Source organism: Cutaneotrichosporon oleaginosum (assembly GCF_008065305.1).
Source record: "Cutaneotrichosporon oleaginosum strain ATCC 20508 chromosome Unknown ATCC20508_contig06, whole genome shotgun sequence".
Classification (NCBI taxonomy): Eukaryota; Fungi; Basidiomycota; class Tremellomycetes; order Trichosporonales; family Trichosporonaceae; genus Cutaneotrichosporon; species Cutaneotrichosporon oleaginosum.
In genome coordinates, this window is record NW_027072175.1 from 1,059,000 (window position 1) to 1,083,117 (window position 24,118).

Sequence of the window (24,118 nt, forward strand, 5' to 3'; positions counted from 1 at the left end):
GGCCTGCAGACGGAGTAGGCGGAAACCCTGGGATGTAACGTAACGTGCATCAACAAACGTCTGTATGGATGGGTCTGGATGGGTCTCTCTCTCATGCTCTCACCGAGCGTGATGCACGTACCACACTCCCCCTCATGCAGCGTCTTGACAACTCGTTTGCATCTCTCTTTCTCTTTCTCGTCTCTCTTCTGTCATCTCTCGACACTCACTCTCATCGCTCTCATCTCTACTCTGTGCACGACATTACTCTCCATCTCATCTACACAAGGTTTAAATTCAGCCTCCGCCGCCCAAAACAAACGCGCTGCCTACCCTCACCCCTCTGGCCCTCGGCGGCGTTTCAATCCTCCATCCGCACTCTTGACTCTTGCTCTCATACCGTCATCAACATCAACTACTACTCCCCACTAGCTTACGACATTCATCGCCAGCTCGTCCAGCCCCTCACCCTCACAACACCCGGGGTGACCATCTCCCGTCACCCCAACATCTCACTCCTCACTCCTCATCTCCCAATCGATCAATGAAGTCGCTCTGGGGTCGCTTCAAGCCCGCGCAAGCTGGCCCAAGCTCGTCACGCCCGTCACTCGACCACGTCGCGGACCGTTCCGACGATACCGTCAAGGTCAGCAAGACGCGCTCATTCCGCCGTCCCAGAATCTCCGACGTCCACCCTCCGACACCGACGAGCGCTACAGAAGATCACTCCCATTCACACGACTACTCGACCACATCTCACTCGTCCGTCACCAAGGAGCTCCCTCCTCGACCCGTGACTCCTGGAGCTCTTGCCGACCTCAGCCCACCAGTACCGCCGAAGGACCGCCACCAGTTACCAACTGCGATCGAGGAGTGGCGAGCTCATCACGCACACGCCTCGCACTCAACCGAGAATGTCAAGAAGGTCGCGTTTCAGTCTCCGCAGAGATCACATGGCGGCACAAACTCTGACGGCGACCTGCGCGGGAGAGCGGCCGCCAGCGCCGGCCCATCAGTAAGCATGCGCCATTCAACCCGGGCTGACTTCGAGCGCTATCGCGGCCACTCGCCAGGCGGAAAGGACAAGGAAATGTCGCGATCTTCCTCGCGCAACTCCTTGCACGGCACGACGCACCAGGTTATGCGCCGGGGCTCTGCCTCGACCTCGCAAGCGAGCCTCACGCACATGGCGCATTCGCCCACAAGAAGCACCCTCTCCCAGGTGACCCTCGCTCCGAGCGAGAGCAGTGCAACGAGCGCACAGAGCTACATTCCCCTGCCCGAAAGTTGGAGCGCGGCAATGGACGACGAACTCATCGCCAACCTCGGTCCACGCGAGCGCGCACGCCAAGAAGTGTTGTGGGAGATCGTCAACTCGGAAGAACGGTATGTTACTGGGGCAATTCTGGCTGACGCGAAGCTATGTACAGGATCTTGCAAAGCTCAACGAAACGTTTTGCCTGGCCCTGTTGCCCGCGCGCGAGTCCGAGCCCCTAGGTCTCCCCGACCCACTAGGCTTGACACGGACGACGACCTCTGGCACGAGCGTGGGCTCGCACGACCTGCAAGATTTCCTACCGATTGCCTCCCAGTATTCCGCGCCGCGCCGGAGCACCGATTCCTTCCGCTCCGACGACGAGTCGTCTGCGGCTAGAATGTCGGCCCTCGCCGCTCTGACTAGAAGTGCCGGTACGCATCCCTCGCACCACCCGCAAACCATCTCGCATTCGCACTCGCACGCACAGTCGCACGACCGCAACCATGGTGGCCGCTCTCTTGCGCAGGCGCGTACCCTGCCCCTCAAAAAGGCGTCGCGCAGCAGCCTTCAGAGCAAGAGTGACGGTCACTCGCGCATCACGTCACGATCAAGCATCTCGTCGGTGCTTAACGGGCCGGTGACACTACCAGACGACCTTGAACAGGTACTCACCGTCATCTCATCGGGTATTCTCCAAGGGCACGTCAAGCTTGTCACCGCCCTGCGCAAGCGGTACGACGAGCAGTTTCCCCTCGTGCGCTCGCTGGCGGACGTGTTCACTTCACATGTGAGTTAGAAGTGGTTATACAGAAACTTATCGCAGTCCGACATTCTCCGCGAATATGCCACGTACATCTTGCACCTCGAGCGCGCGCTTGCGCAGATCGACGAGGCCGCGGCCCTGTCTGCATCGATCGCGACAGGCAGCCGTAGCCGCCGCAGCTCGCGACGCCTCGAGGAGACGCAGTTGGGTCGGCTAAGTAAGACTCTCGCGCAGCTTGAGGAACTTGCTGCTCAGCGTGGCGAGGCAGGGCTGGCCATTTCCCTATCCAAGCCGTTCCAGCGTTTGCTCAAATACCCGCTTCTTTTCCAGAACTTGCTGTTCAACACGTCGCCTTCTACGCGCGAGTACGAGGCGACTTTGGCGATGGTGGATGAGGTTGAAACAATTGTGCGCAGCATTGAAGACGAGAAGTCGTCATCCGAGGAGCGTGAGCGGGCGCGCGATGCCTGGGCGCGCGTTGAGGGCATTGAGCGTAACAAGCAGCTGATGGCGCCCAAGCCGACGCGCCTGCTCATGTCCGAGACGATCGTCCCGCCCAAGGAGAAGAAGGGCAAGGCGTCGCACCGCCTCAGTGACATGCTCAAACACCGCAACATGGAGCAGTGGATTGTACGCTTTACTGACGTGTCGCTGCTCTGTGAGCGGACGGGATACACTTCGCTTCCGATGTCCAGCAAGAGCCGTCTCAAATCCGAGTCTCAGACGGACTTGAGCATAAAGCGTATGAGCTCGTCCAAACGCGGCCAGAGTATCAAGCAACGCAACATGTACCGCTTCCTTAAGGTGTATGAGTGGCACGAGCGTGCGCCCAAGCCTGAGACGCCGCCCCCGCGTCTCAGCCTCGACTACAAGCGTACCAGTCTCGATGCGATGCGCAGGGCGAGTATCGACCACTACCGCCGCCCGTCGCTAGACCATCACCCAACGCTTGACAACCTGCTCGAGACTCCCCGCGCAACGGGTTCCGCCGTGACGCCGCGCAAGGTTCCCATGAAGACAGTGGACGGGAGCCCGAGCAAGCTCACGCCCCGTCGGCGTGCGGGCTCGCCGGCGCGCACGGACGATGCGCAGAGCGAGGTCATGAGCGTCATGTCGTTTGCCTTCCGTGGGGAGGCGCGTCCTCTCGCTCGCGGCAGCTTTGGCCGCGCGCGTGGCGGGATGATGGGCGGTCCGAGCCGGACGACGTCTACAATTGCGGAGCGACGCGCCAGTGCGAGCATGACGACGGCTGAGCGCCGCGCCTCGGGCAGCATGACGTCCACGGCTGCCGCGAACGCCAAGTTTGCGCACCGTTTGCGCTCGAGCGACGAACTTGCGCAGGCGGCGCCGACGGTACGCCCTGCCAGCCGGGTGCGGCGCTCGCTCCCGCCCGCGATGGCACTCACACCTGCCGGTGGACGGCGAACTACGACACCTGCTCAGAGGCCGCCATGGAACAACTCGATGCGGCCCATGTCAGCGCGCGAGGAGCGCGAGATGGAGAAGGTACGCCCACCCTCTGTCACTGAGAAGGTGCGCCCCCCTTCGGTTACGGAGAAGGTACGCCCGCCCTCGGCTACGCAGGTCCGCCCGAAGCGGCCGGAGAGTGCGGCAGCGCGGTCGCGAAGCAGTGCGAGCGAGCGTGAGCCGCTCGCGGACGCCGCGAACGGCAAGGACAAGATGAGCGACGCGAGCAGCGCAAGCGGCAAGGCGGCGGCGGGCAAGGAGAACGTAGGACAGCTCGCGCATGTCGCGCATGTCGACGTGCAGGCGCTCAGGCGCGAGGAGGAAGTGCCGCTCGAGCAGCAGAAGGGCGCGACGGCCGTCGCGATCAGTCGGACGCACGTTGAGGCCGAGAAGGAGCCGGGCAAGCTCACGGGCGTCGCGGCGCGCATTGCGGCCCTCGAGCGCCGGAACCTCGGCGGACACATATAATTTGTTGTACATATGTAGCTGGAAAATGCATGAGTGGCATGGGTGGGCTGGTGTGGCTGGAGAGTGAGCGGCAGTGGGTGGAGGAGTCGATTGCTGCTTGAAGGACGTTGCACATTCCAGCCCCGATTCCAACAAACCCAGATACAAAATGCCAGGTTGTGATGAAGTCGAGTCCGCACAACCCGTCTCCACTCGTCTGTGCAGCCACGCTCTGACCCGCTTCTCTCATTCTTCACTTGCACACGCCTCGCTCGCACGCACGATCTCAACTGCTCACTCCTCCAATGCTGAGAGCTGCGCGGTCTCACCGTCGCCCTCCGTCAGCAGCGCCGACGATTCGCATGAACAGCCGTCACGTACTCCGGCAGCGATCTGCCGCTCATGGCCATCAGCCCATCAGTCCATCAGCCCATCACCAGTAGCGTGGACTGTGCGGCGCAACAGAGCGAGCGGAATCCCGATCCGCTGGCGCCGGCGTGCGCAAGGGAGCGAAGGGCGCGCATGGACCTGCGCCCGAGTGCATCGACATGAAGGTGTTTCCATTCCCTCTCCACGCTCCACGTCCCTCCGTCTCTCCAGCTCTTCAGTCTCCTTCATCGATTTCCTCACTCACTGATTTCTCGTCCTCCTTCTTACTCTCATCGGCATCTTCGTTCTCATTCATCTTGACTTTAGCATTCTCACCCCCTCGTTCAACGTCGCACCTTAGCTGCACAGCGCCACCACCTGGATCCAACTGACCTCACAAGAAGCAAGCACCTTGCCCCGCCCCCACTGCACCCGCCCAGCCACACGGACAACTTGTCCCCCACCCAAACTGCATCCCTTCAAGGCCTTCAAATCAACATTACATTCCCACCACCCACAGAGGAATGCCACGGCCGCCGCTCTCCATCAGCCTGCCACAACACCCGCTCTCTCCCTCGTCCAGTGTCGAGTCTGAGCCCAAGGAGGTGCCAGTCCACCGCCCAGTGGCGCGGCGCCTCTCGCAGCCGCTCAGCCCGTCGCCAACGCCCCTACGCGCCCCCTCGCCCATCAGACGGCCCTCGAATCCTTCGCCACACCGCGAGAGAACGAGCAGGTCGCTTGACATGCGCGAGCTGCGCAATGCGCTGCCCGACTCGGAAGGAACTGCACCCCCTGACTCTGAACAGCCCGATGCACTTGCGTCGGAAGGAACACCCCCTCCCTCGCCGCCGCACACCCCGCAGGCCCGCTCTCGGTCCCGGCCCCGCGCCCCGCTCGCCTTTTTCGACGAGCACTTCGGTCGCCGCGGGTCCCTTCCGCTAGCGACGCCGCGTCCGGACCCGCCCCAGCCTGAACCTCTGGACGAACTCCCCACGGTCCCGCTCGACACCCTCCGCGCCATGGCCACCGCTGGGGCTGACTTTGCGCACTTCCCGACTGTCTCGTTTCACCCCACTGGCGGGGGCGGAAAGCATACCATCATCTACCGGACGGTCCCCGGTGGTGTCTTCGGCCCAGACCTAGCGGCGCGGCTGGTGGCACATCTCGCTGCTGAGCCGCTGCTTTCGCCATGGCTAAGCCCGCGCGCCTCGCCCTCGCTTCTACCCCTTGCGCTCGTCCCGGACGAGCCTGCGCCGGTACTCGGCCCCACCTCTGCATCCAACGGCACATCTCAAGCCCCCGCGTCGAGCCGCCTGCACTCACGCGCGAGTTCTATCTCTGGTATCCCCCCCATGCCCAAGACACCCGGTATGCCGCCTCTCACTCCCCCTCCTTTAACCCTGCCGCTATCTGTGACCTCACCCACGACCCGGCGCATGCCTGAGGCGTGGTGGGCCGGCGGGCCGTCCGTGCGAGCCGCGGCGTGGGCAGCACTGCTGGACGACGACGTGGACGCCCCTCCGGCCCGAATCACCTGGCTGCCGAGCGGCGCATTCGGCATCGCCCGCGAGGTCACGTCGCCCCTCAGCCAGCCGCGCAACAGTTTTGACTGGAGCGTGCTAACGACCCCCGTGACGGAGACTTCGGCCAAGGGTCTGCACACCTTTGCCTTCCTCCCCCCGTTCAACGAGGAGGAATCGGACACGCTCCACACACTCCTCCGTCCATCAAGCTCGTCGCGGGACAGTCGCTCGGCAGCTCCCTCGCCTGACACGATACCATGCAGCCCGGCCGTGAGCGAGCTGAGTCTGGACCCCAAGTCGGCGCCCGTGTCGCCACTCCTCCCCCCCCACGCGAGCGGGAGCAGTACAAGCGCGAGCGAGCAGGCGTCAAGCGACAGCAGCCACAAGGACGGGTCCGCGGCGTCGGCCTCGGTGCAGCCGCCCCAGACTTCGGCGAAACCCTTGCCTATTCCGGCCCAGATCCCGGTCCAGACGCAGCCCAAGACCGCGCCGTCCCCGACGGCGCCGGGCCTCGCGAGCCCGCCTACCCAGGCTCGCCGAAACACGCTCAGTCTTTTCGGGCTGAGCCCGCGCAAGGCGCGCAAAGGCTAGCGGGTCTAGCCGCATAGAAGCAACATATGTACATTGATGAACGCGATGAACTTATGACATGACGGCAGCGGCCACAAAGTGTATCGACGACAAGGAAGCTGGATCCAGCCCCACACCACAGCCTCCGCCCACCACATCGAGATCCAAAGTCCATATATCAGATCTATCTCCGGCGGAGCCACCACCACAGCGCGACGCCAGCAATAACGACCGCGGCGAGACACCCGATGACAATCCCCGCAATCGCGCCCCCACTAAGACCGCGCTTACACGGCAGCGCGTCGTCGCACGGCTGCCCGCTGGGCACGGTATACGCCTGCGTCACGCCGACATAGTACGGATCGCCCGCGCCGCTCGCGAGCTGGTACGCGGCGAGCGCGGGGAGGTTGGCGTTGTAGTCGAGCGCAATCTCGTTCTGGACCCAGTCGTCGCGCCACGGCCACCACAGGTCGCTGGGGCGCGGGCCGCCGGGCACGGCGCCGTACAGCGTCTCCTTGTTTGCGGGGGGGTCGCGGAGGTTGCTTTCGTCCGTGAGCCCCGAGCCGCGCACGACGTGCGGCGCCGCCGGCGAGTTCGGGTGCATCCCGACGATGTACGGCACTGGTGTTAGTCGGCGTGGGGGGAGACGCACCGTTCATCGGGTTCTTGCCCATCAAGTAGTCGATCTGGGACTGTGCGAAGCGGCGGTATGTGTCCGCCTTGTCGGCGCTCGCGAGCGGCGCGTAGCGCAGCAGAAGAGACGCGAAAGACATGGCGGGGTTCAGGCTCGCTTGGTCGCTGTCGCCCGTCCAGAGGAGGAGGCCGGCATGGGACGTGTACGTGCGCCCGCCGTCGCCCGAGATCGAGCGCTCGATCCAGCCCTCGACCTCGGCCTGCCATCCCGTGAGGTTGGGGGCGAGGCCGGCGCCGGCGGCCAGGGCGGGGCGCGCGGCCGCGAGCTCCACGAAGAACACGTATGCGGCGGGCGTGCGCGAGTCCCAGTTCCACACCGCGCCGCTTTTCGAGAGCGTATAGTTCGTGTAGTGGTTGTACGCTTCGGCGTAGTATGCGCTGTTGTTCGTCGCGGCTGCGAGCGCGAGTGCGGCGGTGCACAAGTCGTCGCCGAACGACGAGGGCGTGTATGCCGGCCCGATGGCTTTGACCGAGTCCGCGAAGGACTTGCGCTCGTTCTCTTTCGCGACGCGGTAGAGGGTTTCGGCGTGCCTCAACAGTGTTTGCGCGTAGCTCGCGTTCGCGAGCGGCGCCGGGCCCCACGCGGACGAGGACGTGTTCCATTGTGTGCCTTGGTATGCGAGGGCGCCCATGGCGAACGCGCCGGCCGTCGACGCCCACGCGTCTGTGCCCGGATAGCTCGCGTTCACCGCGTAGCATGCGCGGTTGCCCGGCAAACCGCTGTCCGGGCCCCAGTAGGCGTTGCCGCCGTCGTGCGCCGAGCTGCCGGTTTGCACGTAGAGGACGTCGTCGGCGGGGTGGGCCTGGGGTTAGGAAAGCCCGGGGGGAGGATGACGTCTCGGAGCGACGTGAGGGAGGAGGGGAGCACACCAGGCGGATGGGGCGGTGCCTACCAACTCACCTTCATGAGCCAGTCGTAGCCCCAGCGCAACGTGCTGTCCATGTACGCGGTCTGCTTCGCCGCCTCGAACCCTGGCCCGTACGACATCGCAGACCAGGACAGCGCCCACATCGTCATGCCGAGGGGATAAGTGGCCTTGATCCACTGATGTCAGCGGGCGAGCGCACAAGAGCGAGAGCGAGCGCGAGCGCGAGCTCGGCGAAGCACCGTACAACCGCGCCACCACTCACATCACCCGCATCGTACCACCCGCCGCCGAGGTCGACGCCGACGGTCGCGCCGTCGTCGACGGCCGAGTCTTGCCGCCACGGCACGCGGTTCGGGTAGCTCCCTGTGTCGAGGCGGCCGGAGCGCTGCGCGTCGTAGAACCACAGCGCGTTGCCGAGCACCGCGGACCACTGGGCGTTTGGGGTGCCCGACGACGGCGTCGTGCCCGCTGCGGGCGAGGGGGGGCTGTACGGCTGCTCGGGGGTCAGTTGCGCCCGGGCGGAGGTGAGCGCGAGGGCTGCTAGTAGCAGCATCGTGGAGGGTGAAGGGGGGGGGGGGATGAGGAGGAGAGTGAGACTTAAGAAGGAGAAGTGATGGCGGCGGCGGTGTTGATGTTGTGCCTGAGAGCACGTCCCGTCCCCAACGTCACTGATCTGCAGATCTGTCCCCTGCTCGTTCCTGAGCGCCCGAGGCCAGTGGCAGTGCATCTTGCCATCACACGTTTGGCCATTCGCTATTAAAAGATACAGGCCACAGCATTCACTGCGCAGACACGGCCCGACGCTAGGCATCGAACACCTCCCTGCTGTCAGACACACACTGCTCGCTCACTCACATGGTCCCGTACTCGATGACGCGGAAGAGCGACTCGTCGTTCAGGTGCGGCGTCCAGCCCACGCTTCGTGTCAGTCCGGTTCCCTGCCAAGAGCCCGATCGCGTCTCCGCATGTCTTTTCTTGGTCCCCCAACTCACGTCTCACGCCAAGGCACGCCTTGCTCTGGCGAGCTGACGACGCGGTCTGCCGGCCACTCGTTGCGCTCGCTCTCGGGCACACCGCGATAGAGGATGAGGAGGCGCATGAGGACTTGCGGCGCCGGGATGAGCTGCAGGCGCCACGAAGGCTCGAGCTGTGCATTGTTCAAAATGCTGCGATTAGTTGGTCAAGCGCGCACTCACCGATACGCCTGCGGTTAGCTACCTACGTCACGAGAGACACTCACGATGAATTTGTGGTGCGTCACGCCGGGGAGCCACGACGTGATGAGCGTCGAGCGGCTCGGTGGCGGAAGCCCGAGGGTCTGGAGGACGCGGTCCATGTGGTACAGGAACTGGGATTGCTCGAGAAGAAACGCGTTGGCTGGCCGCACGTCGGGATAGGCAGGGGTCAGAGGGGCTTCGGGGCTCGTAGTGATGGTGGGACGTGGTCCTGTTTCCGGTCTGCTGTCAGCCAAGCGTGGGGCTGCTCAGAACGAAACTCACAGCATCTCCGTGAACAAGCCATGCGCCTCGGCACCCGTCAGCAGGTCTTCGACAACACCGCCTTTCTTCACCCGCAGGAACCAGCGGAGGCGCGTGCGATCGCCGTCTGGCCGCAGGTCGACAAGAGGATACGCGGCCGTGACCTTCCAGCTCTTGAGCGAAAGGTGAACTTCCAACTGTGTGTCAGCGATGTCATCGCGGACTGCCCACGCTTGACTCCTCTGGGTGCAAGATGTCAATCTGCGGCCGCACAGTGCGGGGACGGAAGAGGAGGCGTGCGGTGGTCTTTTCTTGCACAAAGACTGGAATGAGTGAGTCCACGGCAGATCTCACACTTCGTGAGCACCTCGTGGGGGCCGAGCTGCTTGCCGTGGAACTTTTGGCCGAACGAATCCTAGTGGCATCAGCGATGGGGAGACTCTAGAGACTCACGTTCACAGTCAGCGTGCCGAGGTAGTCTGGCGTCAGTGTGGGCTTGGATGGAAGCGACGGACTTCCTGGAGGTGGGCCCTTGGCCATGTCTCTGCTATCAGTAACCGCAGCAAAAGCCGCCACACTCACCCGGTGACATTCGTGGTAAGATTGATCGTCTTGCCAGCCGTCGTGTCCACAATAAGCTGCTGGTGTACAGTCTTGCCTGGCGTGAGCTGGCTTCGGCGCCTCACAAACTAGCAGGAGCGGCCTCCTTCTTCTCTTTGCCTTTGTCGCCTCCCTTGGCCTTGTCGCCGCCCTCCCCTCCGCCGCCGCCCGCTACTGCACCTGCGCCGCCGCCGCCGCCGCCGCCTGCCCCGCCTTTACCCTGTCCGTCAGCTCGCCAATCGCCCACATATCGATACCCACCGCCTTCTCGTGGATAGTGACTTCAAGACACACCACATGCTTGCCCGCACACGCGTACATGTACGAGTCGTTGTCCGTGCTCGCCGTCAGCGGCGTCCTCCCGCCCGACTCACATGGTGATGCAGCCGGTGTGCGAGAACGGCGCAACGTACGGCGGCATGTCGCGGACCGGACACCGGAGCCGCACGACGTGCGTGTTGGGCACCATGAACTTTTCCGTGGCGACGGCGATGGCTTTCTGTCGTCAGCGAGGACGGGCGGGCGGCCGGCGGCGGGTTTACATCGTATGACAAGGGGAGGGCGCAGAAATGCTCGGTGCCCCAGAGAGTGAGGAGGAGCATGCGGGGGGGATAGGACATGGTGGCAGTGTAGTGGGCGAGAGAGATGCGGTGAGACGAGGAGAGGCGCGTAATGTTTGGTGCGAGGACAGTGCGCGGTGTTGCGGTGCGACTACGCACAGGCCACTTGTTTCTGCGGCCGTCGGCCGTCGTTCGTCTCTCCGATCTCTCCTCGCATCGCTTGGTCAGCTTCGGATTCTGCTTCGTAGCACTGATCCGCAGGCCGTACCACTGAGGCCGTGGATTAGTGCAAGTCAAGCACCATGGCCAACACGGGTCGTCGCGCCGTCGCTCGATGCGTTGTGAGTGCGTGTCACAGCAAGTGGGCGATACCGTCCTCCATCCCCATCCCGCAGCTACGTTGCACGTTGCACGTTATGCACCTCTCTTGTCTCATCAGCTGTCCTCGATTCGTCGCAAGTCGTCTCCTCTCAGGTCCAGAGTAAAGCCCACAGTGGCGAGGCGTGTCTTTCTGCCACGCTCACCGCTGCAATGCTCCCAACCCACCCAAAGCCAACCCCCTCACGTGCCGCCACGAAGGCCGCAGGCACCGTCATGTGCCATCGCTCACTCGCTTCGGCTGTCATCCTGTCATGTGAGCAGCCGCCAGCCGCCAGCCGCCAGGGCTATCTGATAGCATGCAGCAGACGTGCCTTGCTCCATCGTACGACTGGCCAGCGGCCAGGCCTGCATGCGTGCGGACGGGCTCCGAGCTCCACCGGCCATACGCACTCCTGTGCACTCGTTGTGCTCGTTGCGCTCGCTGCGCTCGTTGCTCGTTGCTCGCTGCACGCGCACGCGCACCACACCCAGCCCTCCAGTGACGTTTTGCAGACGCCGAAAGGCCGCTGGGTACGGCGACTGCTTCCAACCATCACATATGATCACATACCTCCTGCCCCTCCATCATCACGTTCCACTCGTTCCTCGCTGCTCATATATCGTCGCGACGTGCACGTGCAACGCCGCACACCCACACCCCCTTGCTCCGTCTCTCGCCCTGGCTCTAGCTGCCGGCTCCAGTCATCAGCGTGGCATACCCTACTTGATTCATGTGAACGCACCCAGCGCGTACTACGAGGCAGCAAAAACAAAAAAAGGCTATGGACTATGGAGTAACTATGGACATTTTCACGCGCAGCTCCTCAGGCACTGATGCGATTATGATGGAGCCAGAGAAAGAGAGAGAGAGAGAAAGAAAAAGGCGTTTAAAAAAAAACACGAAACGAAACACACTTCATAGCGCCCGGCGCCAGCGCAGTCCACGGGACAGATGCTGAGAGTGACTTGAATCACAATGATGAGGGGGTACGAGGAGATGCCGATTGTTCTTGAGGGCAGTTGGAGAAGTGATAGAGGGTCGTTTGCCTATTCGGCCGCCAAGGGCTTCTTGTCTTCGGTAGGTCTGCGAGCGCCCACCGCGTCGGTCGCACCAGTTGGTGCGCCTGGATATGGGTACGGGTACGCGCCAGGCTGACTGGAAGCGTCACCCGTCTGTGGACGCGACGTGCGACCGTCATGCGTGTCCACCAGGGCGTTTATTGACAGAGATGGGCGACGCTCGGTGGTTGGCGGAAGCCAGATAGGGGGGTTCTCACCTGCTTGGCTACCGGCTGTAGCGGGGCGATGGTCACCCGTATTTGTGCCATCACTGCTGCGAAGGTGCTTGCGGTCGCCTCCCGCTTCCTCGTCGGCGCGGCGCTTGCGGCCATCGTACCCTGGTCCGTAAGGGTAGGTCCCTGGAGCATTGTACTGGAACGGCGACTCGTTGGGAGGAGCGCCAGGAGGGTACGCACCAGGCTGCACAGGTCCGGACCCCGGGGGAGGAGGAGCGTTAGCGAACTGAGCAGCCTGCGGCTGCGCAGGTGACTGCTGGCCGTAGTACGGGTAGCCCTGTTGAGGATAGGGGTAGCCACCAGACGATCCGGGCGGGGGCGGGCCGTATTGACCATCTTGTGGGTGGCCAGGCGGGTACGGGTGCGCACCATCCTGACCCGCTAGCGCTGCTGGGTTCTGGTACATGCCGGGGTCACCAGACTGGTACGCCGAGTGAGGAGTAGATGGGGATGCCCAGTTGCCACCGGGCGCTACGCCTGCTGCTCCAGGGTGGGGGTACATCGGGGAATGAGGTGGCGGGCCGTGAGACGAGCTCGGAGGCTCCGAGTCGGCGTAGTGACCCGGGGGTCCGTTCGACGACACGGGTCGGTACGGATAGCCAGCGGCGGCGTTCGAGTCGCCGGAACCAGCGGTGCCAGGAGGAGCGTCGGCGGTGGGTGGGCGACCGTGAGACGAGCCAGGGGGTCCGCCCGGGTAGTAGTCACCGTGAGGCGGGTAGCCTGCTGACGACTGAGGGCGTCGGCTTGGTCCAGCGTCATCAGCAAATGTGGCCGAGCCGGCGGTAGGGGGGCGACCGTCACTGACTGGCGGCTGACCAGAATAGCCAGGGTACTCCATTCCCCAACCGGGGGCGGCGCCGCTGCCTGCGGTGTGTGGGCGACCATCATGGTGAGGGGGAGGAGGCGCCCACTGACCGTGTGGCGGGGGGTGGTAGACGGCTCCGGGAGGGTAGCCAGGGGGAGGAACGCCATCAGCTGCTGCTGCGGCGGCTTGCTGCTGCGCAGCCTTGTTGCGTTCGCCACGGGGCCTCTCGACGGCGTTCTTTGGAACCTCGACAACCTCGCCACGGCGCCTCTGCTCACGATTGGCGCGCTGTGATAATGCGGCGTGAACTGAAGCGAGTGAGGCCAACATTGCCTCGTTGAGGGTGGTCTGGTCTGCGTGGACGGTGGCAGCGTGCTGACGCAGATTGTCGAGACGCGAAAAGGCCTTGCCACAGTGGCAAGGGAAGGGACGTTCTCCGGTGTGCTTGCTGCTGGGTGAGCTGTAGGTCATGAAGCATAAGATGACTCACCGAACGTGACGAGCTAGATGCTCGGAGCGAGTGAAGACCTTGTCACAGTCGCCAAAGCCGCGGCACCGGAACATCTTGCCACCACTAATGCCTACGGGAACAATGGGAGCTCCTTCGGTAGTAAAGCTGCCCGCGGGTGGCCGGCCATTGCCAGCCGACGTGGGTGGTGTAGTGTCGGCAGGCTGAGGGGGCATACCATAGTATGGTTGACCAGCAGCGGGCTGGGGAGGATAGGGGGCAGCGGCACCCATCTGAGGGACGGGCTGAGGAGGGTATCCGTGAGATGAGCCGGGAGCGGGGCCCATGTCGTGTACTGAAACTCTAGGAATGACGCTGGCGCCGGCGCCGTACGAGTGGAGACGCTCGGAAGACGATACGTCAAAGGGAGGGACGCCGTGCGCAGAGCCCGGACGAGCTTGGTGGGATTGGTATGCGCGGTCGTCCGCTGGAGGGTAGGACAGGTGCGAGGACGGGGGACGGTCGGAATAGCTCAAAGGCGCTGTTGTCGTGAGAGACATCAAGCGGTGGTGAGGGGGGGGGGGATGGGGGGGTTGGGGTGTGGGGAGATGGTCTGGAAGTGGACCTTTTGCTATGAGCGTTGGCTAGCAAGTGTTAGAGAGTGAGGTGTCGTCTGAACAATGTTGGCTGTCGAGTCAGCATTTGGGTAGGGGGGTTAGAGAAACGTAGTTGGAGTTGAAATGAAGGAATGGTAAAGAGGTAGGTAGAGAGAGAGAGAGAAGCAAGGTTGGGTGGGATACAGGAAAAGGTGCACACGAGGACAGGAAGGGAGTGGGGAGACTGTGCTCAACAACAACGCCGATGCGATCATCGGCCATTGGCGGTGGCGGGGGGGGGGGGGGGGGGGGGGGGGGGGGCGGCCAATTCTGGACAACGTCTTGGACGTCGCAGGTCATCTGTCGCACACAGACAAGAGTGCACTGACCGGCCCGGGGACTGGACGGATACTCGGAGGTGCGAGGATGATGTCCAAGCACTAAGAGGCACAACGACACAAGGCGGGGCGAGCAGGGAGGGTCCGAGCGACTGGCGAGGCCGTGGGCCGTCCCAGGGAGGCGAGTGCCCACGGCTTTGGTGTTCTCGCGACTGTGCTCGAGGAGAGGACGATAATGGGAGTGGATACCTGTGCTCACGACGAGATAGCCCGTGGGGGAGCGGGCTCTGTCAAGAGTGGGGGAAGGTAGATGGTTGATCCATCCGCGGTCTGGGTCTGGGCGCAGCATATGACGGGCAACGCCAAAGTAGGAGGGCTCGCTGGCCATGTCGAGGCGACAATGGGGAGCTCGGTTTTGTGTCTCTCGGCGGCAATGAGGAATGCTGGGAATATCATGTGAACACTTACCCTGTTGGCGCTCAGACGCTTTTGCACGGTCGCTATGGGCGCCTTTGTTATGTCTAGGTCATGTCAGCAATTGCAAGGCGTTGATGAGGCCTGGATGGATGTTGGGAGCAACAGAAAGTGGAAGGAGAAGGGAGGAAGAGGAGAAGAAGAAAAAGAGAAAGAAAAGGAAAAGCGGGGGAGCGAGGTGGGGATGGTGGGGTGGGGGGGATACGTGCAGCCACGCATGGCCATGTCCATCGCTCCTCCCATCCGCCTGCGCGATGCAAGATGAAAATGGTCGTGTGTGTCGTAGAGACAACATCTGAGCATGAATGTCATCCATCCACCATGGACGCATGCAACGCCTGAGTAGTGGATGGGGAGGAAAAAGAGTGCATGGTGCGTGCGCGCGGTGATGATGGATGATGAACGAGGTGGGGGGGGGGGAGGGGATGATGGGGTTCCGAAAGAGGGAAAAGACAGGCCCCAGGCCCGTGAGTCCAAAGACAGGGAGAGATAGACGACTGACCAGGTACCGACTAGAGTCGCGCGGTTACGCCGAGATGATTAGCGGCAATTGTTGGAGCGCGCGTTGTGTTGGTGCTGGTGCTGGTGCTGGTGTTGGTGCTGGTGGTGGTGGTGGTGCGGGTGGGCGGATGACGGCGGAGGGGGGAGGGGATGGAGGGTTATGCAACGGCAGCGCAGCGTGGATAAAGGGCGATGAGAGAGTCCAAGTCTGGTGGGAGACGCGACTTGTGCGAGAGAGATGGCTTGTTGATTGATGATGCGGAAAGAGAGAGAGAGAGAGAGAGAGAGAGAGAGAGAGAGAGAGAAACAGATGACGAGTGGATGGAGTGTGTACTGGATGATGATGGGTGGGTTGCTAAATGGGGGGGAGCAAGGGGTTGGGGGTTGGGGGGTGGGGGGCAGTCGGCCAAACGGAGCAAGAACTCGACTGATCGACTGTTTAATGGCTGGCCAAAAACCCTCCAAATGGCGGCAGCCTGTGAAGAGCGGCGCGGGCGACTGAGAAAGGGAGGGAATCAAGATCGAGTACGTGTTGATGGGAGGATGCTACAGTAGTTGAGTGTAACAGTAACAAGAACAAGAGGAGGATGAAGCGACGAAGCGACGAGGACCAAGAGACGACGACGAGCAACGACGACTGCCGTCCAGTCGAGGGAGCACAGGGTCCACCTAGGGGTCGGCAGGGCACAAACACAGTCAAACTCTCAACCTCTAGGGGTTGTTGGGCGGGGGACCTGGCCCAGGGCTACGACACCTGGAGCACCGGGGGGGATTGGCAGGGGGATGGGCAGGGGGTGGCAAGGGTGTTGGCAAGGGGTAGATGGCCAGAGTGGGAGATGTTGTGAGCTGTGGGAGCAATTGAGCTGGGGGTGGGAGGTGTGGGGGGGGGGTGAGTGAGCCGCTGCGGGCTGTGAGAGTTGGACTGGTTGCTGACTGCTCGCTGCAGCCGAGTGCAGAGGAGGGGAGGAGAGAGAGGAACGGCTGCATGATGCGAGGTCGGGTCTGGACGACAGACGAGACCGAGGATAGACGAGGTCATCTGCCATTGATGCATTGGTCGGGGCAATGGCCTGGGCAATGGCCTGGGCATCGGAGGACATCGTGGGAGTCGCAGCATTGCAGCATTGCAGCATTGCACCATCGCAGCAGGCAGCAGGCAGCAACGCGTAACAGACATCTCTTTGAACCGGCTAATCAACGCCGCCGCCGCCGCCGCCGCCGTCGACCACCTCATCTCCCCGGGATGTCCCTAACGGCGATTCTCAGGGCAATCAGGGTCACCCAGCCAACCACATTCACGCTGACGCTCCCACCAAAGTCCAGGCACCGAGGTGTCATCCTCCTGGGCTGCATGGGTGGGCTGGATGCACTTGTCAAGCCCTGAGCTCGAGGTGTCCTCGGCTTGTTTGCATGCTTGAACGAGCGCTGTTGTCACCTCTCACCTCTCAGCTGTCACCTCTCAGCTGTCAGCTGTCAGCCTGCGTATAGACGACGGCAGACGAGATCGGAGAACCCGAATGGGGCAATCCATCTCTGATATGGCTGGCGGTGCCTGTCCCCCCTTCCCCTGTGCAGCGTCTGCCCTGTTTCATCGCCTCTGGATATCATGCTTCCAGCGCACTATCCATCCCCTCCTACACGCACCACCCGCGACGGCCCTCGCACACGACGCTCCGTCGCTCGTACGCATGGACGCGCCGACGAGCCCCCCCCCCCCCCCCCCCCCCCCCCCCCGCAAGTCGCGTCGCCAAGTGCCTCCCGCAGCGCACGGACAAAGGTCGTGACGACGCGGATCCCATCGGATCGCCGTGCCTGTGCCTGTCGCGTGCGAGCCAAGGCACTGTGTGCGGAAAGCAAGCAAAGCGTTGATTGCTGGTCGCATGATCGTGCATGCGTCTCGCATGGCGGCCAAGGTATCTGTCATAGCTGCGGCGTGGACGAGTGGAGGACAGAGTGCCTACGGGATGCCAGCCCGTGCCTCGGCTAACCGAACGGCGGACGGCGGACGGCGGACGGGCGGCCAGGCGAGGCCAGCGGCCAGGCCAGTGGTGAAACGAGGCGGGAGAACATGCGTCGACGTGCAAAAGACGCGTCGAGACGACGAGTGGGACGGGGCGTCCATCGGCCCGGCCGTTAATGCGCGTCCCCTCGCCGCTGTCATACTCCAAGCTCCGAGACCAAGCGACCAACTCGATGCGTCCGACGAGCCGCTCCGAGACGCTCGCACAACCTGGCCACCTGGCCACAGCCTACTCCATACATCTAGCCTACAACTCGCCGCGGCGGCGCTTGCTGTCGGCCGCGCCCGCGTCGCCCGCATCGCCCGCGTCCGCCGCGCGCTTGCCGCCGCGCTTGGCGGCATCCAAAAAGCTCTCCACGCCGAACGGGTCCGCGCTGCCATCCAACGACACCGTGACGTCCTTCTCGAACTGCACGGGGCCGGCGCGCGCCTCGGCCGCCTCCGCGCCCTCAAACTTGGCCTTGCCGAGCGCGAAGCGGTCGCGCTCCAGCTCGGCGCGGATGCCCTCCTCCGTGCCCCCGCCAAAGCTCTCGTCGTTCCCCGCATTCCCGCGCGGCCGGTAGATCGCCGCGGCCGCCGACGAGCCCGCGAACAGCGGCTTGTCGTACAGGTTGTTCGCGTCGTCCGCGCCAAAGCTCGTGTTGAGCGACTCGCGGTTGAACAAGCGCGAGTCGAGCAGCGTCTCTTTCGACGCAGACGGCTTTGCGAGGCCCAGCGCAATCTTCTCCGAGATATCGCGGTTCGCTTCGCGCGCGAGGATTTTCGCACGCTGCTCGTTGCCCATGTTGTTCAGCCGCAGCTCCTTCTCCCGCTCCCGCCGCTTCTCCTCCCGCACCGCTTCGCGTTCCCTAATCGCCGCTTCGTCCTCGGACTCGGACTCGTCATCCGACCCCGACCCCGACGCCGAGCCCTCGGAGCTCGCGTATCCGCCCAACCCGACGCCGAGGGCCGGGGCGGCGGCGCGCGGCGCGCCGCTGCGCTCTTCGCGCGCCTTCTGCGCCAGCAGGCGCAGATTCTCCTCCTTCTGCGTCTTCTCGTTCTGCGCTAGCTTCTGCTGCAGCTGCGCGCGCGCGCGCACTTCGTCGCGCGCGTGGTGTTCCGCAACAGACAGCGACTCGGTGAAGCGCGCAAAGTTGTCGCTGATCCCAATGTCCTGCAGCCCGCGCCCGTCCGCCGCGAGCCGCTTGTCCAGCGGCACCGTGAAGCCCTTGTTGTTCTTCCAGTTCGAGATGCATGGCGGGATGTCCCAGTCCTTCTGGTCCTGTTTTGTGATTGCGCGTGGTGGCGAGTGCATCACCGGCGGCGGCGGCGAGCCAGGCCCCCGCGGGATCTTCTTGTGCTTGAACCGCGCGGGTTCCAGCGGGTCTTCTTGCACCTCCGTCATCTTGATGATCCGCTGCTTGCTCTTGTCGGCGCCTTGGTTGGCAGGCGTGTAGCGGATGTACGTCGCGTCGCCATTGGCCTTGGGCACATGCTTGGGCTGCGCGGCCTTGATTTTGCCGTGCGTAATCTTCTCCAGTGCCAGCCGCGTGCGCTCTGTCGTCTCGTTCACCGCCTCTTCGTCGGGGCGGAGCATTGCGCGCTCCTCTTCACTCACGTCCGCGCGGTTCGCGAGCGGCACAAGATCCTTAAAACTCGACTGGACGCGCTGCCCCGCGCCGCGCCCGTGGTTCGCAATCGCGTCGTACCGCACCGTCCCGTCCGCATCGACTTGCAGCGCCACCGTCGAGCCGGGCGCGCTCTTCTTCCGCCCCATGTCCAGCGGGTACTGCGCTACATGGCACTCGGGGTACGCGCCGCCGCCGCCATAGTCCGCCTCGCTCGTCGGCTTCCAGCCCTTGCGCTTGAGGTATGGCGGGATGTGGACAGTCGGCAGCTTCTTCAGGACCGGCGCCTCCTCCTCCTGGACGCTGGAGTAAAGGGGGCGGGGAAGAGCGGACGCGAGGGCGGCCATGGTGCCGAGAGTGGTGCGGGGGTGATACAGATGTCGAGGATGTTGTGGGACGCGGTGAGGAGGATGGTGAGGCTGCTCGGTGTTGTGATGTAAGGCTTGTGGTATTCTCCAACTTCTCGGTGGCGACTGAGTGCTCTCCACCGGGGATTTCGGAATTAGGCTGTGTGGCACCTGTCACTCAGTGCGGCGCTCAGAGCGACCTCACTTTGGGGAGCTCAGTCATGCAGCTCCAAGCCTCGTAAGAGTGCTGACAGATGTACATATCGCTCGCAAAGTCGACACGAGCGAGAAGGAGCATGCACAGTGACTGCTGCGGGCTCTACAGCGAGTCCGAAGTTGCGACTCTCACAGCTTGCACCTGTCTGCGGTGACACAGGGCCCAGAGTCCAGCCCCGTGGCGTCCGACCCTACGCGTCAGTAATCAGTAACTTTGCCACCCACCCCACTCTCCCGCCTCTCGGCGTCCTCGGAGCAGCCTTCGCCGACGGACTTGTCGAGTTGCTGTCACACTACAGTATGCACATGCGTCGTGCAGACCTAGACAACTCCACTCCTGTGCTGCGCCGCGCCCCATTCCATTCGAAAAGTCTCACTCCCGCCGAGGTGCAACTAAGGTCTGATCCCGCCGCCCGCGCCGCCCGCCCTGGATCAACTGGCGTTGCGCGGCGGCTTCAACTCGGCACAGCAGACACGTCCACCTTTCAACACTTGGCATTCTACTCTCCTTTCCACTCGTCTTGCTCATTCTTTCTCGCGGCCCTCTACATCTTTAGACAATCGAAACGAAAAGGAGCGCAGCCATGCTCCTCTTCTCGGCCCTGCCGCTCCTCGCGGCGCTGGCATACGCCCGCGGCCCAACACCCAAGAACTACGACTCGCACGCCTACTACACCCTCCAACTTCCCGAATCCTCCAGTGCATCCGAAGCGACCGCTGCCGCCGCTGCTCTCGGTGCCGAACTCGTCGAACCCCTGGGCGAGCTGGCGGGCCACTGGATCGTGCGCCGCGCGCATACGCAGGGAATAACGGAGCGTTCAGCCGTGGCTTCCTCCGCTGAAGCGAGCGATCCTGTCCTTGCCCGGTGGGCGGAGCTGCGCCAGCGCCGCTCCTCCTTCGCCGTCCGCGACACAACCGAATCCGCCGAGATCCGCGATGTCGCCCGCCTCGAACGTCGACAGCGCGCCAAGCGGGTGCCCCCAAAATACACGACCCGCTCCCGGCACAGCTTTAAGCGCTGGCATGAGCGGCAGGACGAGCCGTCCGGCATCCCGTTCAACGACACCGAGCTGCTGTTCATGCAGAACGAGCTGGGGCTCAAGGACCCCGAGCTCGACATGCAGTGGCACTTTGCCAACCGGCGTGATCCGCGGTGGGAGCTCAACATTACCAAGCTGTGGGCCGCGGGCGTGCGTGGCGAAGGTGTCACTGTGGCCGTCATCGACGACGGGTTGGATCACAAGCACCCCGACTTGAGGGACAACTACAATGCTGCCGCGTCGTGGAACTTTAACGACCACGACGACGATCCCCGCCCCCGCCTCAACGACGATCAGCACGGCACGCGATGCTGTGGCGAGATCGCCGCCGCATCGAACGACGCATGTGGCGTGGGCGTCGCGTACAAGGCCCGCATTGCTGGTCTTCGTATCCTCTCTGGCCCGATCACGGATGCCGACGAGGCCGCCGCCCTCAACTACAAGTATCAGGAGAACGAGATCTACTCGTGCTCGTGGGGCCCACCCGACAGAGGCGACAGCATGGAGGCGCCGAACGGCGTCATCCTCAAGGCGATCGTCAACGGCGTCAACAAGGGCCGCGGCGGCAAGGGCTCCATCTTCGTGTTTGCTGCCGGCAACGGCGGCGGCGCTGGTGACCAGTGCAACTTTGACGGCTACACCAACTCGATCTTCAGCGTGACTGTTGGCGCGTTCGACCACCTCGGCAACCACCCGTACTACTCGGAGATGTGCAGCGCGATGATGATCGTCGCCCCGTCGTCAGGTAGCAGCGAGTACATCCACACGACGGATGTGGACGGCAAGTGCGCGCACCAGCACGGCGGGACGAGCGCTGCGGCGCCGCTCGCGGCCGGTGTGTTTGCCCTCGCGCTACAGGTCCGTCCGGAGCTCACGTGGCGCGACGTGCAGCACCTCGCGATCGAGAACGCCGTCATGATCAACCCCGACGACGACGACTGGGAGGTCACGGCTGCCGGCCGCAACTACTCGTACAAGTACGGCTACGGCAAGCTGGACGCTGGGATCTTCGTCGAGGCCGCGCGCAGCTGGGAGCTTGTCAAGCCCCAGGCTTGGTTCCACACCCCTGTAGTCGAGGTGCCGTACACGGAGATGCCGTCGCGCCCAACAATCCCCGGTGGTGACGAGTCGACGTCCAACGCGGAGCGCTCCCCCGGCGAGGTGGTGGACACGACGCCCAACGTCACCGACCCCGGCATCGACATCCCCCCCACTCACCTCGGCTCGTTCATCACGCGCGACGGCATCGAGTCGTCGTTCGAGATCACACGCGAGATGCTGGACAATGAGAACTTTGAGAAGCTCGAGCACATCACTGTGCGTGTGTGGATCGAGCACCAGCGCCGCGGGCATGTCGAGGTCGCCATCCGCTCGCCGCTCGGACACACGTCGACGCTCGCGCTCATGCGTAACCGCGACATGGATGTGACGGGCTTTGACGGGTGGAAGTTTATGAGCCTCAAGCACTGGGGCGAGGACCCCGTGGGCACATGGACGATCACCGTGCGCGACCAAGGCAACGCGGAGTACACGGGGCGGTTCAACCAGTGGAGCCTGCAGCTGTGGGGGTCAGCGATCGACGGCGACAAGGCGACCAAGTGGATGCCGGCCGAGCTGGGCGAGATGGACGAGGAGATGACCGGCTCGGCGAACTATGCGCCGGGCAACAACATGCCCCAGAAACCCAAGCCGACGGACCACCTGCCCGGCGACCACGGCGAAGCCGCGCCGACAGGCACCGCGGTCCCTTCAGCCGGCGCAGAGACGTCGGCGGCAGACGACATGTCCGCGGGTGCGGCGTCTGAGGGCGTCTTCGACGGCATCGACGCGCTGCGCAAACACAGCGCCTGGCTTGCCGGCGCCTTCCTCATCGTCCTCCTCGCCGCCCTCGCCGGCGCCGGATACTTCCTCTACCGGTGGCGCAAGCGCGCCGCCGCCCTCGGGCTCGCGAGCGACAACGCGCGCGGCGCATACGCCCCCGTGGGCGAGGACGTGCCGCTCGCGCGCGTCAAGCGCGCCGAGGAGAGCAAGGAGCTGTACGACGCGTTCGGGGACGGGCCGAGCGACGACGAGGCCGACGAGACGACCGCGCTCAGGTACCACGACCGCTTTTTGGACGACGACGACGAGCACGACGGGCCGGTTGCGAGCGGGTCGGGGTCGGGGTCGGGGTCGGGGTCGCATGAGCGCGCGCGAGAGAGTGCGCGAGAGAGTGCGCGAGAGAGTGCAGAGGACGAGCCCCCCGCGTACGACGAGAAGGGCAAGTCGCCTGCGCGCAGCGTCGAGACCGCGTCGCCTGTTGTTGGGCCCAGCAATACCAGCAGCTCGAGTTGGCAGGACGCGGCGGACGACCGCCCGTAGTAGATTCACTGTATGCATCATAGACTAGCGTGTGCGAGCAGACTAGCGCGTGCGAGCCAGACTAGCGTGTGCGAGCCAGACTAGCCGTTATGCGCGAGCTCCTCGAGGTCGTCTGGTGTGGCGTCTTTCGGCGTGTCAGGCGGCTTCTGCTTCTGCTGTTTCTCCCTCTGCGTCTGCTTCTGCTTCTTGGGCTCGGGCATCGTCTGTGGCGGTTCCTCGCCCGGCGCGTCTTGGTCCACCACCGCCTCATCGACCATCTCGCCCCAGCCCGACACGCGCTCGCCCCCCGCCCACAACACATGGCCATCCCGTACCGGCCCCGCCAGGCCCTTCGCCTTCGCCTTCGCCTTCTTCCCCGTCTCGACCTCCCCATCATCCGCCCGCTCCCGTCGATGAAACGGCACCATGCGCGCGCGCCGCCTCCTGCGCGCCGCACGCACAGGGCCGTCGAGCTCCCCTCCTTCCACTCTTGCTGGCTCGGGTGCGGTGCTCGAGCTCGACGAGCTCAGGCGCGGTGCAGCCGGCACGCCAACGCGCCGCCCACACCCACACGTCGTGGACACGACGTGGCCGTGCGCGCCGGGTCGCACGCGCACGCGCGCCGTCAGCCCGGGGACGAGGACGGCGTTGCAGGCGCACAACGCGTGTTTGAACGACGGATCGCTGGGGTCAGCTGTCAGCGGTGGGACGCACAGCTTGACGAGGTTGTGCACCGTCCATTTGCGGAAGGCACGCATGTGCGTGTGTGCGAGGCGGGGCAGGTCGGCGTGCGGGGCGGGCAGGGCGCGCGCGTTGCCTGCGTTGGAGGGGGTGGGGTGGCCGGAGGGAGAGGAGGCGGAGGCGGAGTCGGAAGACGACCCCGCGGAGAGCCCCAGCTCCTGCAGAAAGACGCTGGCTTGCAGCGCAAAGTGCGCGCGCTCGAGATGGTCTCTGTTCGGCAGGGCTGGGGCGCCCTTCTGCGGCTTGCGTACCATCTTGCTTTGAGCAGCACAGCGTGATGTCTCGAGGTGGTGAGGCGATAAGGAAATTCCAAGTTGAATAAGGAATGTCAACAAATAAGATCCCTGCTCTCAGGCACCCTATCTGGCCCCCTCCCTTGTGGAGTTGGAGAAGGCTGCAGTTCCATCATCCTTG

The 24,118-nt window shown here is 63.9% G+C and overlaps 8 protein-coding genes across 8 annotated transcripts; 3 read left to right on the forward strand and 5 right to left on the reverse strand.

Moving 5' to 3' along the window:
- Positions 1-1,367: 1,367 nt before the first annotated feature.
- Positions 1,368-3,935, forward strand: COLE_06837 (uncharacterized protein; the record flags this gene model as incomplete). The annotated part of the gene is made up of 2 exons (XM_018419436.2): positions 1,368-2,024; positions 2,061-3,935. 2 exons carry the CDS (start codon positions 1,368-1,370, stop codon positions 3,933-3,935), a joined length of 2,532 nt encoding a protein of 843 aa, XP_018277746.1.
- An 872-nt stretch (positions 3,936-4,807) lies between these two features.
- COLE_06838 (uncharacterized protein) lies at positions 4,808-6,397 on the forward strand (the record flags this gene model as incomplete). Its single annotated transcript, XM_018425466.1, has 1 exon — positions 4,808-6,397. One exon carries the CDS (start codon positions 4,808-4,810, stop codon positions 6,395-6,397), a length of 1,590 nt encoding a protein of 529 aa, XP_018277747.1.
- A 163-nt stretch (positions 6,398-6,560) lies between these two features.
- On the reverse strand, positions 6,561-8,491 carry COLE_06839 (uncharacterized protein; the record flags this gene model as incomplete). The annotated part of the gene is made up of 4 exons (XM_018423600.2): positions 6,561-6,997; positions 7,029-7,872; positions 7,971-8,114; positions 8,201-8,491. 4 exons carry the CDS (start codon positions 8,489-8,491, stop codon positions 6,561-6,563), a joined length of 1,716 nt encoding a protein of 571 aa, XP_018277748.1.
- A 298-nt stretch (positions 8,492-8,789) lies between these two features.
- COLE_06840 (uncharacterized protein) lies at positions 8,790-10,636 on the reverse strand (the record flags this gene model as incomplete). Its single annotated transcript, XM_065626503.1, has 13 exons — positions 8,790-8,856; positions 8,931-9,112; positions 9,179-9,395; positions 9,438-9,613; positions 9,648-9,739; positions 9,771-9,831; positions 9,870-9,895; positions 9,932-9,960; positions 9,999-10,074; positions 10,107-10,236; positions 10,278-10,356; positions 10,391-10,515; positions 10,559-10,636. The coding sequence occupies 13 exons, from the start codon at positions 10,634-10,636 to the stop codon at positions 8,790-8,792; spliced, it is 1,338 nt and encodes a 445-aa protein (XP_065482197.1).
- A 1,347-nt stretch (positions 10,637-11,983) lies between these two features.
- On the reverse strand, positions 11,984-14,044 carry COLE_06841 (uncharacterized protein; the record flags this gene model as incomplete). The annotated part of the gene is made up of 3 exons (XM_018425002.2): positions 11,984-12,567; positions 12,601-13,484; positions 13,527-14,044. 3 exons carry the CDS (start codon positions 14,042-14,044, stop codon positions 11,984-11,986), a joined length of 1,986 nt encoding a protein of 661 aa, XP_018277750.2.
- A 3,616-nt stretch (positions 14,045-17,660) lies between these two features.
- COLE_06842 (uncharacterized protein) lies at positions 17,661-19,367 on the reverse strand (the record flags this gene model as incomplete). The annotated part of the gene is made up of 1 exon (XM_018422773.2): positions 17,661-19,367. The coding sequence occupies one exon, from the start codon at positions 19,365-19,367 to the stop codon at positions 17,661-17,663; it is 1,707 nt and encodes a 568-aa protein (XP_018280071.1).
- Positions 19,368-20,167: 800 nt separating this feature from the next.
- On the forward strand, positions 20,168-22,984 carry COLE_06843 (uncharacterized protein; the record flags this gene model as incomplete). Its single annotated transcript, XM_018426570.2, has 1 exon — positions 20,168-22,984. One exon carries the CDS (start codon positions 20,168-20,170, stop codon positions 22,982-22,984), a length of 2,817 nt encoding a protein of 938 aa, XP_018280070.1.
- An 80-nt stretch (positions 22,985-23,064) lies between these two features.
- COLE_06844 (uncharacterized protein) lies at positions 23,065-23,958 on the reverse strand (the record flags this gene model as incomplete). The annotated part of the gene is made up of 2 exons (XM_018422772.2): positions 23,065-23,647; positions 23,678-23,958. The coding sequence occupies 2 exons, from the start codon at positions 23,956-23,958 to the stop codon at positions 23,065-23,067; spliced, it is 864 nt and encodes a 287-aa protein (XP_018280069.1).
- Positions 23,959-24,118: the final 160 nt, after the last annotated feature.